The 15,062-nt window shown below is 48.8% G+C and overlaps 1 protein-coding gene across 1 annotated transcript in view; it reads right to left on the reverse strand.

Moving 5' to 3' along the window:
• Positions 1–15,062, reverse strand: part of LOC307073132 (transmembrane protein 87A) — a gene marked incomplete at its 5' end in the record, with an annotated part of 15,959 nt that continues 897 nt past the window's right edge. Inside the window, 24 exon segments of the mRNA XM_079732835.1 lie at positions 1–81; positions 3,535–3,565; positions 3,971–4,023; positions 5,553–5,611; positions 5,783–5,856; positions 6,066–6,169; positions 6,520–6,578; positions 6,850–6,956; positions 7,775–7,854; positions 8,271–8,364; positions 9,708–9,807; positions 9,928–10,111; positions 10,537–10,598; positions 11,261–11,372; positions 11,657–11,698; positions 12,132–12,188; positions 12,298–12,330; positions 12,333–12,356; positions 12,815–12,919; positions 12,921–12,935; positions 13,676–13,684; positions 13,687–13,724; positions 13,727–13,771; positions 13,990–14,062. Of these exon segments, the coding sequence (XP_079588961.1) occupies positions 40–81; positions 3,535–3,565; positions 3,971–4,023; positions 5,553–5,611; positions 5,783–5,856; positions 6,066–6,169; positions 6,520–6,578; positions 6,850–6,956; positions 7,775–7,854; positions 8,271–8,364; positions 9,708–9,807; positions 9,928–10,111; positions 10,537–10,598; positions 11,261–11,372; positions 11,657–11,698; positions 12,132–12,188; positions 12,298–12,330; positions 12,333–12,356; positions 12,815–12,919; positions 12,921–12,935; positions 13,676–13,684; positions 13,687–13,724; positions 13,727–13,771; positions 13,990–14,062 (1,602 nt within the window). The 3' untranslated portion in view covers positions 1–39.

The following is a 15,062-nucleotide window of genomic DNA, read 5'->3' on the forward strand; positions in this document are numbered from 1 at the left end:
CCCATCCCTCCCTCTCTGGACTGTCAGAGTGCTCTCTTTCTACTCCATCTTGGACATCTCAAATTGGGTTGTCATGGTTTCCTGCGGACAGAGAGCACATGGAGATGCTGTGAGTCAGAGTCACCTGTTACCATGGATACTGGTGAATGAATGACTTCCAGCTAACCCCTTAATGACCTGTCTCTGTACTGTCTAACCCCTACCTGCTCCTTAATGACCTGTCTCTGTACTGTCTAACCCCTACCTGCTCCTTAATGACCTGTCTCTGTACTGTCTAACCCCTACCTGCTCCTTAATGACGTGTCTCTGTACTGTCTAACCCCTACCTGCTCCTTAATGACCTGTCTCTGTACTGTCTAACCCCTACCTGCTCCTTAATGACCTGTCTCTGTACTGTCTAACCCCTACCTGCTCCTTAACGACCTGTCTCTATACTGTCTAACCCCTACCTGCTCCTTAACGACCTGTCTCTGGACTGTCTAACCCCTACCTGCTCCTTAATGACCTGTCTGTACTGTCTAACCCCTACCTGCTCCTTAATGACCTGTCTCTGTACTGTCTAACCCCTACCTGCTCCTTAACGACCTGTCTCTGTACTGTCTAACCCCTACCTGCTCCTTAACGACCTGTCTCTGTACTGTCTAACCCCTACCTGCTCCTTAACGACCTGTCTCTGTACTGTCTAACCCCTACCTGCTCCTTAACGACCTGTCTCTGTACTGTCTAACCCCTACCTGCTCCTTAACGACCTGTCCCTGTACTGTCTAACCCCTACCTGACCCTAAACGACCTGTCTCTGTACTGTCTAACCCCTACCTGCTCCTTAATGAAATGTCTCTGTATTGACTATCTAACTGAAGTACGTTTTATTTAAAAGCTAAAAGACTAAATTGCGAATTAATGAAGAATGTTAAATATGCTCATTATGCAGATGAGGTGGCCAACAGGTTTTGATTGGCTGTCCATATAAACCAATCAGAGGTCCCCTCTCATTGTCCTTTGTCCCGGTAGACAAGAGGAAGAGGTGATGTCATCTTAACAAAGGATTCAGATTACTAAGACAACCGCGGTAGAAACTTATTATAGTTGTTAATACAAAGGCTTTGTCTTATCGCTGACCCTCATTTGAGTGTCTGAATATAAACTCAAATGGTTTATACCATGTTCTAAACATGCAGGATGACCTGATGTAATAAAGAGAGTATAGGCCTACAGTATATAAATATATATTTAAAGCGTGCTGTATATGAAGACTGTTCCCCTTCCCCCCCAACACGTGAGCTCCTCTATTGTTCTCCTTCCTACGTCACCATAACAACACGAGACAACATCCTGACGTAACCCGTGGTAACCGAGCGCCTAACGGTCCGCTGGCGCCCTCTGCTGGTCACTGCAGTACCGTCACGGACACGTTTATACCGCGGATGGATGAGTTTAGATATTAGAAAAGAATATTAGAATTTTAGAAAGCTCTGGAACAGAGCTCAGGACAGGTGTGGACCACATCTGGAGTGTGTTTTAACTTAGTAAAACTATTTGATTTATTGTGTACATAGATATAAGGAGATCAGACTTTCCTAATGATCTATCTCACTATCTTTCCTTCTCTGATTTCCCCTCCACTGTGTCAACAGCCAAATCTGCCTTCTACCGCACCGAAATCAACTTGTTCTCTTCCCTCCTCAACCCTCCCTCCCCTCCTCCTCCTTCCTGCCTCACTGCTGATGACTTCGTTACCTACTTTGCCCAGAAGGTAAAGGACATTAGCTCCTCTTTTATCCCTGCCTCCATCCTCCCTCCTCCCACCCCCACCTCTGTCTTTACCCAATTTATCCCTCTCACCTCAGACAAGGTCAACAGAATAATAACATCTAACCATGCCACCACCTGCCCCCTTGACACTATCCCTTCCTCTCTCCTCCAGGCTGTCTCAAGCGACATCCTGCCATTTCTCACCGCGCTCATCAACTCCTCCCTCACTTCAGGCATTGTTCCAGCGTCTTTCAAAACTGCCAGAATAAAGCCTCTCCTCAAAACACGACCCTTGATACCACCGACATCCAGAACTACAGACCGGTATCTCCTCTTTCATTCCTCTCTAAAACACTGGAACGTGCCATCGCTAACCAACTGTCCTCCTATCTCTCATCTAATAACCTCCTTGACCCTCACCAGTCAGGCTTCAAGAAGGCACGCTCCACTGAGACGGCTCTCCTCGCGGTGAGTACCTCCGTGCTGCCAGAGCCTCATCCCTCTCATCGGTTCTCATTCTCCTCGACCTGTCTGCAGCATTTGACAAGGTGAAACACCAGATCCTCCTTGCCACTCTTGCTGAACTTGGCATTGCTGAATCTGCCCTTTCCTGGTTCACATCCTACCTGACGAATCGCACTTATCAGGTAACATGGAATGGCTCCTTGTCCAAACCTTGCACGCTTGAAACTGGGGTCCATCAAGGCTCGGTACTGGGGCCTCTTCTGTTCTCCCTCCATACCAGATCTCTGGGCTCTGTAATTACATCACACAGCTTTTCCTGTCACTGCTATGCTGACGACACTCAGCTATATCTCTTTCCCCTCATCTGACAAAGCCCTGATAGCAACCATAGCATATCTGAATGTCTAGCAGACGTCAGCACTTGGACAACTGCCCATCACCTGAGGCTTAACCTCAACAAGACTGAGCTCCTCCTAATGCCAGGGAAAGATTGCCCACACATGGACTTACTGGTCGCTGTTGAGAACATCACTGTATCTCCTTCTCCAACTGCCAGAAACCTTGGTGTGGTACTGGACAATCAGTTATGCTGCACCGCAAACATCACTGCGGTGGCCCGATCCTGCAGATTTGCACTTTACAACATCCGCAGGATCCGGCCCTTCCTCACAAGGGAAGCAGCTCAGCTTCTAGTCCAAGCCCTGGTCATCTCCCGACTACTGCAACTCGCTCCTGGCTGGACTCCCTGCCAGCGATTGTTAGTACCTGCACTTGGCTCTATGAACATCTTTACTGTACTGACAGCGATATATTGTTTCACTTCTTATGACAAATGTACTTATTGTAAGTCACTTTGGATAAAAGCGTCTGCTAAATGCCCTAAATGTAAATGTAAACAACGTAAATGTATTACAGATATTCATATAAGTATTTTTTTTTGTATACTTTCTCTTTGGGGATTAATTAAGTCATCTTGTCTTATTTGTATACATATACTTAATGTTTTATAAAGTCTATTTATTCTCAAGAGCAGCGGGACTAAAGTACTCAGTCTCTCCCCCCTTACAGAACAACCTCCCATCGTCACCGTGGTAACGGACCAGGTTCCTCACATTACTAGTCGTGTGACTAGTCACATGACTAGTCACATGATCAGCAGGAAGAACCTCCCAGCTCTTCTCCCCCTCCCTCAGAGGCCCGCCCCCTCCCTCAGAGGCTCCGCCCCTTCCCTGAGGACCGTCTCTCTGGACGTCGACCCGATGTGATGAAGTGTGAGGTGAAGCTGGGGGGGTGTGGTCGCCATGGAGACCGCCTCACCTCATCAGAGTCCAGCAGTGGGGGCAGGGCACTGGGGAAACAGAACGGGATCAGGATCAGGATCAACAGAACGGGATCAGGATCAGGATCAACGGAACCGGATCAGGATCAGGATCAACGGAACGGGATCAGGATCAGGATCAACGGAACCGGATCAGGATCAGGATCAACGGAACGGGATCAGGATCAGGATCAACGGAACCGGATCAGGATCAGGATCAACGGAACGGGATCAGGATCAGGATCAACGGAACCGGATCAGGATCAGGATCAACGGAACGGGATCAGGATCAGGATCAACGGAACCGGATCAGGATCAGGATCAACGGAAACGGATCAGGATCAGGATCAACGGAACCGGATCAGGATCAGGATCAACGGAACCGGATCAGGATCAGGATAAACAGAACCAGATTAATGTAGTAGGTAGACTCACACGTCCGCCATCGACGAGGGAATGTTCTCCTCCACCCAGCGCAGGTCATCGTCCTGCAAAACAAGCGCACCTTAACCCCCCCTGCAGCACCTTAACCCCCCCTTAACTCCCCCTGCAGCACCTTAACCCCCCCTTAACTCCCCCTGCAGCACCTTAACCCCCCCTTAACTCCCCCTGCAGCACCTTAACCCCCCCTGCAGCACCTTAACTCCACCTTAACTCCCCCTTAACCCCCCCTGCAGCACCTTAACCCCCCCTTAACTCCCCCTGCAGCACCTTAACCCCCCCTTAACTCCCCCTGCAGCACCTTAACCCCCCCTGCAGCACCTTAACTCCCCCTGCAGCACCTTAACTCCCACTACAGCACCTTAACCCCCCCTTAACTCCCCCTGCAGCACCTTAACCCCCCCTTAACCCCCACTACAGCACCTTAACCCCCCCTTAACTCCCCCCGTCAGTGATGGTGTTTGGAGGTTACTAACATGTACAGTGATGGTGTTTGGAGGTTACTAACATGTACAGTGATGGTGTTTGGAGGTTACTAACATGTACAGTGATGGTGTTTGGAGGTTACTAACATGTACAGTGATGGTGTTTGGAGGTTACTAACATGTACAGTGATGGTGTTTGGAGGTTACTAACATGTACAGTGATGGTGTTTGGAGGTTACTAACATGTACAGTGATGGTGTTTGGAGGTTACTAACATGTACAGTGATGGTGTTTGGAGGTTACTAACATGTACAGTGATGGTGTTTGGAGGTTACTAACATGTACAGTGATGGTGTTTGGAGGTTACTAACATGTACAGTGATGGTGTTTGGAGGTTACTAACATGTACAGTGATGGTGTTTGGAGGTTACTAACATGTACAGTGATGGTGTTTGGAGGTTACTAACATGTACAGTGATGGTGTTTGGAGGTTACTAACATGTACAGTGATGGTGTTTGGAGGTTACTAACATGTACAGTGATGGTGTTTGGAGGTTACTAACATGTACAGTGATGGTGTTTGGAGGTTACTAACATGTACAGTGATGGTGTTTGGAGGTTACTAACATGTACAGTGATGGTGTTTGGAGGTTACTAACATGTACAGTGATGGTGTTTGGAGGTTACTAACATGTACAGTGATGGTGTTTGGAGGTTACTAACATGTACAGTGATGGTGTTTGGAGGTTACTAACATGTACAGTGATGGTGTTTGGAGGTTACTAACATGTACAGTGATGGTGTTTGGAGGTTACTAACATGTACAGTGATGGTGTTTGGAGGTTACTAACATGTACAGTGATGGTGTTTGGAGGTTACTAACATGTACAGTGATGGTGTTTGGAGGTTACTAACATGTACAGTGATGGTGTTTGGAGGTTACTAACATGTACAGTGATGGTGTTTGGAGGTTACTAACATGTACAGTGATGGTGTTTGGAGGTTACTAACATGTACAGTGATGGTGTTTGGAGGTTACTAACATGTACAGTGATGGTGTTTGGAGGTTACTAACATGTACAGTGATGGTGTTTGGAGGTTACTAACATGTACAGTGATGGTGTTTGGAGGTATACATGTTATTTACCCACCACCTTGTTGGGTTTGGAGCCGTTTGTCTCGGGCTTGGCTCCCCTCATCTTCATGCCGTCTGCAGACACACAGGAGGAGAAATCAAACACGCCCATCGTTAGTACTGCTGTTCTGATAGAGAAGGGTGAGAGAAAGAGGAGGTGGAGAGAGGGGGAGCAAGGGGGAGAGAGGGGGAGGAACGGGGCGAGAGAAGGAGCGAGTGGGTGGAGGGAGAGAAGGAGAAATTCACCAAAGTTCTCGTTCAGCATGGCCTCCTGCTCCTCTTCATCACTCTCTTCATCCACCAGCGGGCTGAAGGCATACCTGAGGACAATCAACCAATCAGCCAATTAATCAATCAACCAATCAACCAACCAATCAACCAACCAACCAATCAACCAATCAACCAACAAACTAATCAACCAATCAACCAAACAATCAACCAACCAATCAACCAATCAACCAATCAACCAATCAACCCATCAACCCATTCCCTGATCGGTCAGTACAGTGACAGAAGCAGAACCCCTGACCTCTGGTTGTTGGCTGACGGTCGCCATAGGAACATGATAACCATTAGGATCATAGAGAAGAGGAAACGCCAGAAGGCATCATCGATCCACAGCTCGCCCCAATCCTGGAGAGAGAGAGAAAGAGAGAGAGAGGGAGAGAGGGAGAGAGAGAGAGGGAGAGAGCGGGAGAGAGAGAGAGAGAGAGAGAGAGAGAGAGAGAGAGAAAGGGAGAGAGAGAGGGAGAGAGAGAGAGAGAGAGGGAGAGAGAGAGGGAGAGAGAGAGGGAGAGAAGAGAGACACTTGATTGGTGATTGATGCTTTTTTTGGGGGATGTTTGATTCTGGTTCTTGTCTGTTGGTGGAACCCCCAAGATCAGGAGACGGGGGAGGTAAGAGATAGGGGGGAGACGGGGGGGTAAGAGATACGGGGGAGACGGGGGGGGTAAGAGATAGGGGGAGACGGGGGGGTAACTTACAGACTGACACTTGGACATCGTGAAGGTCTTCGTAGTCCAGACGATGAAGATTACAGATGCTACACACACACACACACACAGCAGCAGTATTTAGTACTTCATATCACTTTGTAGTACTACATACTGTATAGTTCTATGTAATACTGCATACTGCTACATAGTACTCCATAATACTACATAGTACTAGGTGGTACTCCATAGGACTACGTAGTACTTCATAGTACCCCATAGTACCCCATAGTACCCCATAGTACCCCATAGTACCCCATAGTACTCCATAGAGGTAAAATAAAGGATATATAAAATAGTACTATAGTATACGGGGCGCACCGATGACGGCGAACAGCAGGGTGTTGGTGAAGTGGCGGTAGAGCGACAGCTTCACCGCGTTTCTCCGCAGGCGAAGGAGCTTCATGGTCTGAGAGAGACTCACCAGGATGTGGACCCGTCAAGGAGCACAAGGTACTAGTACCGCAGTACTACTGAGAGTACACACAGTACTACTTAGAGTATACACGGTACTACTGAGAGTACACACGGTACTACTGAGAGTACACACAGTACTACTGAGAGTACACACGGTACCACAGCAGAATGGGTAGTAGTACCGCAGTACTACTGAGAGTATACACAGTACTACTGAGAGTATACACAGTACTACAGCAGCATGTTTAGTAGTACCGCAGTACTACTGAAAGTATACACAGTACCACAGCAGCATTGGTAGTAGTACTGCAGTACTACTGAAAGTATACACAGTACCACAGCAGTATGTGTAGTAGTACTGCATTACTACTACAGTACACAGCGCTGCTACTACGGTACACAGCAGTACTACTACAGTACACAGCAGTACTACAGGAGTACATCCGCAGTACTACTACAGTACACAGCAGTACTACTGAGAGTATACACAGTACTACTGAGGGTATACACAGTACTACTGAGAGTACACACGCAGTACTACTGAGAGTATACACAGTACTACTGAGGGTATACACAGTACTACTGAGAGTAGACACGCAGTACTACTGAGAGTATACACAGTACTACTGAGGGTATGCGGTCTCTATTGATTACTTCCTGTATCAATGTTGTTCATATTATCGGATGTCACTCAATAGGACTCTTGAGTGACATCCCATCTGTCAATGTTTAAAACAAACGACTTTATCAATCAGTGGTCAGCTCCGCTGTACTGGGGAGCGATCCATAAGTAGATGATCAATAATCGATGGACTCTGCATCGAAGGATATCCACCAGACCAGACAGGAGTCGATGAAGGCCAGGACCAGATCACAGATCAGCTTAGTGCCAGCACTGTCTCCCCGCTCCTACACACACACACGCACACACACACGCACGAACGCACACACACACACATGCACGCACGCACGCACGCACACACACACGCACACACGCCGAACACGCACGCACAAACGCACGCACACACACACACACACGTATCACTTTGTGAAGAGGAAGAGGAATGCACACACAGACACACACACACACACACACACATACACACACGCATGCACACAGACACACGCGCATGCACACACAGACACACACACACACGCATGCACACACACACACGCATGCACACACACACACTCATGCATGCACACACACACGCACAAATTATACACACACATCCTTCATCTTCAGTGAGTATATGTAGGTGTGTATATTGTGTGTGTAGTCTGTGTGTGTGTGTGTGTAATGTGTGTGTGTGTGTGTGACTCACAGCGTTGACACTCAGGATTCCCTCGACGACGGAGAAGAGGAAGTAGAGGAGGCCGACGCCCACAACCCTGTGGAGCAACGCCCCCAAACGGGGCCTACACACACACACACACACACACACACACACACACACACACACACACACACACACACACACACAGACACACACACAGACACACACACACACACACAGACACAGACACAGACACACACACACACAGACACAGACACACACACACACAGACACAGACACAGACACACACACACACACACACACAGACACAGACACACACACACACACACACAGACACACACACAGACACACACACACACACACACAGACACAGACACAGACACAGACACACACACAGACACAGACACAGACACAGACACACAGACACACACACACACACACACACACAAACACACACACACAGACACAGACAGACACACACACACACACACACACACACACATAGACACACACAGACACACACACACACACACAGACACAGACACACACACACACACACACACACACAGACACAGACACACACACACAGACACACACACAGACACATACACACACACACACACACACAGACACATACACACACACACACACAGACATATACACACACAGACACATACACACACACACACACACACACACACACACACACACACAGACATACACACACGCACACACACACACACACGCGCACACACAGACACACACACACACAAACACACACACACAGTCACACACAGACACACACACAAACACACACAGCAGGTTATGTTGTGTATTCATGTTTGTATTATTATTATTTCCTTTTTATTTAACTTTGTTTAACCAGGAGGAGTCTCACTGAGATCAGAAAGCTCGTTTACAAGAGATTTCTGCTCAAGCTTGGCAGCAAGTCAGCAGATCTTTTTACTTAGATAAGACGTAGATAAGATGCCGACAAGGAAACCATCAGTTTGTCTTCCCCCTGGACCCAGGAGGGCCACAGACCTCTGACAGAGACCGATCCGGACAGAGACCGGTTCCTAAGGTGCTCTAAGGTGCTTTAAGGTGCCTAAAGGTGCTCTAAGGTGCTTTAAGGTGCCTTAAGGTGCTTTAAGGTGCTTTAAGGTGCCTAAAGGTGCTCTAAGGTGCTTTAAGGTGCCTTAAGGTGCTTTAAGGTGCTTTAAGGTGGTCTAAGGTGCTTTAAGTTCGTCCAAGTTGCCTTAATGTGCTTTAATGTGCCTTAAGGTGCCCTAAGGTGCTCTAAGTTGCTTCAAGGTGTTCCTGGAGGAGAGTGTTGTTATGGCGACGGCGGGGTGACGATGTGACGCAGAAACCTTGAGGTTTCTACGGCAACCGTCCCGACCGGAGAAGGACCGCTCAGTGGAGGGGGGTGGGGGGGGGGGGGGGGTGGGGGGGTTTGTTTACTTGACAATTCCGTATCCCAGACTCGCGATGAGGACCAGCACCCGGGCCAAAGTCCTCTTCACCGCAGACAAGAGCTCAGCAAACACCAGCGCACCCTGGACTGGAGGGGGGCACAATGCACCATTACACACAGCGTCTGTGTGTGTGTGTGTGTGTATGTGTGTGTGTGTGTGTGTGTGTGGGTGTGTGTGTATGTGTGTGTGTGTGTGTGCATGTGTACCTGACAGGCCGTTGTCACGGAGACTCTGGAACTCGGCGAGGTACACCGCCTTCTCCACCAGCCCCAGGAACACCACCCCCCCGATCCAGAACTGGATCCGCAGGAGGTCCCGCCAGAACCAGGCCGACACACAGAGCCAGGACACGGCCAGAAGCACATACACCACACACATCACCATGTAGAACTAGAGAGAGAGAGAGAGAGAGAGAGAGAGAGAGAGAGACAACACATCACCATGTAGAACTAGAGAGAGAGAGAGACAACACATCACCATGTAGAACTAGAGAGAGAGAGAGACAACACATCACCATGTAGAACTATAGAGAGAGAGAGAGAGAGACAACACATCACCATGTAGAACTACAGAGAGAGAGAGAGAGAGAGAGAGATAGAGAGAGAACACATCACCATGTAGAACTAGAGAGAGAGAGAGAGAGAGACAAAACATCACCATGCAGAACTAGAGAGAGAGAGAGACAACACATCACCATGTAGAACTAGAGAGAGAGAGAGAGAGAGAGAGAGAGAGAGAGAGAGGGAGAGACAAATAGACATCCTGTGTGTGTGTGTGTGTGTGTGTGTGTGTGTGTGTGTGTGTGTGTGTGTTACCAGCATCAGGGGCCACTCTGAAGCAGAGATGTAGTCGTGAGGACCTTTCATGGTGATCTCCACTGAAAAAAAAAAAGTATCACAAAACCTGGATCAATACGTAGTCATTGTGTCAGTTATTTTTGTGACATTTGTTTGTTGCATGCATGCGTGGGTGTGCGTGTGTTGTGTGCGTGCGTGCGTGCATGAGTGCGTGTCTGTGTATGCATGTGTGTGTGTGGCTGTGAGTGTGCGTGTGTTTGTGTGTTTGTGTGTGCGTTACGTGCATGCGTGTGTGTGTTTCGTGCACGTGTCTGTGTGTGTGTGCGCGAGTATGTGTGTGCGTGCGTGCGTGTGCGTGTGTCTGCGTGCCTGTGTATGTGTGTGTGTGTGTGTGTGTGTGTGCGTGCCTGTGTCTGTGTGTGTATGTGTGTGCCTGTGTGTGTTTGTGTGTGCGTGCGTGCCTGTGTGTGTGTGTGCGTGCGTGCCTGTGTGTGCGTGTGTGTGTGTGTGTGCGTGCCTGTGTGTGTGTGTGGGTGCGTGCCTGTGTCTGGTGTATGTGTGTGCGTGTGTGTGTGCGTGCCTGTGTGTGTGTGTGTGTGTTTGCGTGCATGTGTGTGAGTGTGTGTGTGGGTGCGTGTGTGTGCGTGCGTGCCTGTGTGTGCGAGTTTGTGTGTGTGTGTGTGTGTGTGTGTGTGTGTGTGTGCGTGTGTGCTTGTTTGTGTGTGTGTGTGTGTGTACTGACGCGTCATGCTCCAGGCCGCGGCGGGTTCCTTGCTGACGTCTCTGATGCGGACGATGAAGACGTATGGCCCGTCCTCCCAGCTGCTCGCCACCTGGTCCAATGAGCTCGCAGCCTGCAGCAGGGGACCAATCACAACTTTAGTTAGGCTAAGGCACCATGGGTAATGGAGTATAGTTAGGATCAGCATCATGGGTAATGGAGTTTAGTTAGGATCAGCATCATGGGTAATGGAGTTTAGTTAGGATCAGCATCATGGGTAATGGAGTTTAGTTAGGATCAGCATCATGGGTAATGGAGTTTAGTTAAGCTAAGCATCATGGGTAATGGAGTTTAGTTAAGATAAGCATCATGGGTAATGGAGTTTTGTTAGGAAGCACAGTGCTTTATTTCACAAACCTTTTCTACTTTCGACGAGTTCAGATTCTCCTTTACTTCAGCCTAGAGAGGGAGACAGAGAGAGAGAGAGAGAGAGAGATAGGGAGAGAGAGAGAGAAAGAGAGATAGGGAGAGAGAGAGAGGAGAGAGAGAGAGAGAGGAGGGAGAGAAAGAGAGAGAGAGAGAGAGAGAGAGAGAGATAGGAGAGAGAGAGAGAGAAAGAGAGATAGGGAGGAGAGAGAGAGAGAGAGAGAGAGAGAGAGAGATAGGGAGAGAGAGAGAGACCGTAGTGAAGCAGTGTGTATTAGTGAGGCATACTACAGATGAGTGTCTGTCTGTGTTTGACTGTGTGTGCATGTGTGTGTTTGCATTTGTGTGCCTGTGTCTGCGTGTGTTTCTGTGTTTGTGTCTGTGTTTGTCTGTTTGTCTGTGTGTGTGTGTGTGTGTGTGTGTGTGTGTGTGTGTGTGTGTGTGTGTGTGTTTGTGTGTGCATTACCATGGGAGAAGAAGATGGCAGACTCCTTCGCCTCCTTCCAGGCGCCGCTGTGATTGGCTAAGAGAGAGTTATGACAGCGATGTATGTTTATCAAATCACAATCAATCACTCATACACGCTACGCACACAATTATAGACACACACACACACTCTTAGCCCCTCCTACCTCTGCCTGGGCGGGTTCTCTGAGTCTGGTTGGGGCGGGGCCATCTCCTTCAGACCGAACTTTGACCGAAAGAAACGCACCTCTGTTAGAACACACCTGTGGGTCAGTGAGTGAGTGAGCGTGTGTGTGTGTGTGTGTGTGTGTGTGTGTGCGGTAGGTGTGTGTGTGTGGGTGTGTGTGTGTGTGTGTAGGTGTGTGTGTGTGTGTGTGTTTGTGTGAGGGTGTGTTTGTGTGCGTGTGTGGGTGTGTGTGTGTGAGGTCTGTGTGTGTGTGTATGTGTGTGTGTGTGTGCGTGTGTGTGCGTGTCTGTGTGTCTGTGTGTGTGTTCTGTGTGTGTGTGTGTGTGGTGTGAGGTGTGTGTTTGTGTGCAGGGTGTGTGTGCGTGTGTGTGTGTGTGTGTGTGCGGGTGTGTGTGTCTGTGTGTGTGGTCTGTGTGTGTGTGGTTGTGTGAGGTGTGTTTGTGTGCGGGTATGTGTGTATGTGTGTGTGCGTGCGTGCGTGTGTGTGTGTGTTTTACCGTGTGGGGGCTCATGCTGGCTCTACAGGTGATGTCATCATATTGATGGAAGACGTAATATCCACTTCCTGTTTGCTCTTGGGCCGCCGTCGCCCCGAACACACGCTTGGGCGTCGCCGTGCTGGGGGCGGGGCCAGACACATCATTAACATAGAGAGGGAGGGGGCGGGGCCAGACACATCATTAACATAGAGAGGGGGAGGGGGCGGAGCCACAACACATCATGAACATAGAGAGGGGGAGGGGGCGGGGCCAGACACATCATTAACATAGAGAGGGAGGGGGCGGGGCCAGACACATCATAACATAGAGAGGGGGAGGGGGCGGAGCCACAACACATCATTAACATAGAGAGGGGGAGGGTGGCGGGGCCAGACACATCATTAACATAGGAGAGGGGGGAGGGGCGGAGCCACAACACATCATTTACATAGAGAGGGGGAGGGGGCGGGGCCAAGCACATCAGGAGGAGGAGGAAGAGGAGGAGGAGGAGAAGATGAGGAGGGGGGAGGAGGAGGAGGATAGGAGAAGGAGAGGAGGAGAGGAGGAGGAGGGGGAGGAGGAGGAGGGGGAGGAAGAGAGGAGGAGAGGAGGAGGAGGAGGAGGAGAGGGAGGAGGGGGGGAGGAGGAGGAGGGAGAGGAGAAGGAGAGGAGGAGGAGGAGGGGAGGAGGAGGAGGAGGGGGGAGGGAGGGGAGGCGGTGGGAGGAGGAGGAGGAGAAGAGGAGGAGAGGAGGAGGAGGAGGGGAGGAGGAGGAGGAGGAGGGGAGAGGAGGAGGGGGGAGGAGGAGGAGGGGGGAGGAGGGGGGGGGGGGAGGGGGGAGGGGGAGGAGGGAGGGGGGGAGGAGGAGGGGGGAGTGTACCTCCATTGTGGAAGACCCCGGTCGTAGCAGGAGGAGCTCCTCAGGTACAGGAGACGTTGAGGACGGGTGAGGACTGATCACAGCTCTCTGACACAACTACACACACACACACACACACACACACGCCCACGTAAAGTCAGTTTGTGTGTGTGTGTGTGTGTGTTTGTGTGTGTATGTGTGTGTGTGTGCTTGTGTGTGTTTGTGTGTGTGTGTGTGTTGTAGTGTGTGTGTGGCGTTGTGCGTGTGTGTGTGTGCGTGTGCGTGTGTGTGTGTATGTGCATGTGCGTGTGTGTGTGTTTGTGTGTGTGTCTCACTAGTCATTCTGATGATGCTGTTGCTGAAGAGCGTCTTGGGGAACACAAAATACCTCTTCTCCTTGAGAATCTCCTAATGCACAAACACACACACACACACACACACACATACACACGCACACACACACAACAAAAGCACACACACACAAACACACACACACATGATTCTGGTTGTATAACCGGTTGGTTTGGTTCAAAATGTTGGCGGTCAGTTGGACACACCCTGTAACACACACACACACACACACACACGTACACATACACACACACACACACAACACAACACACCCTGTAGCACTACACACACACTCACACACACACACACACGCACACACACCATGTAGCGCCACACATACACAAACATAAACACACATCCACAGGATACAGGATACAGGATACACTGGTACAACACAACACTGGTTCTAACACAACACTGGTACAACACACAACTGGTGTAATATAGTAATCATCTATCTAGTATGATCCTTAGGTACATGTTGTAATACTAGTATCGGTACTATGTATCTTGTATAATATGTATCTAGTACAGGTCTAACACTAGTATCAGTACTATGTATCTAGTATATGTGTAATACTAGTATCAGTACTATGTATCTAGCATATGTGTAATACTAGTATCAGTACTATGTATCTAGTATAATATGTATCTATAGATACATATTATACTAGACTAGACTAAACTACACTAGACTATACAGGTCTAATACTTGTATCAGTACTATGTATCTAGTATATGTGTAATACTAGTATCAGTACTATGTATCTAGTATAATATGTATCTATAGATACATATTATACTAGACTAGACTAAACTACACTAGACTATACAGGTCTAATACTAGTATCAGTACTATGTATCTAGTATAGGTGTAATTACTAGTATGAGCACTATGTATCTAGTCCGGGTCTAATACTAGTATCAGTAAGTATGCATCTAGTACAGGTCTAATACTAGCATCGGTACTATGTATCTATTCCGGGTCGAATGCTAGTATCAGTACTATGTATCTAGTACAAGTGTAATACTAGCATCAGTACTATGTTTCTAGTAT

The sequence above is a fragment of the Pollachius pollachius genome (genome assembly GCF_949987615.1).
Source record: "Pollachius pollachius genome assembly, chromosome: 3".
NCBI classification, from domain to species: domain Eukaryota; kingdom Metazoa; phylum Chordata; class Actinopteri; order Gadiformes; family Gadidae; genus Pollachius; species Pollachius pollachius.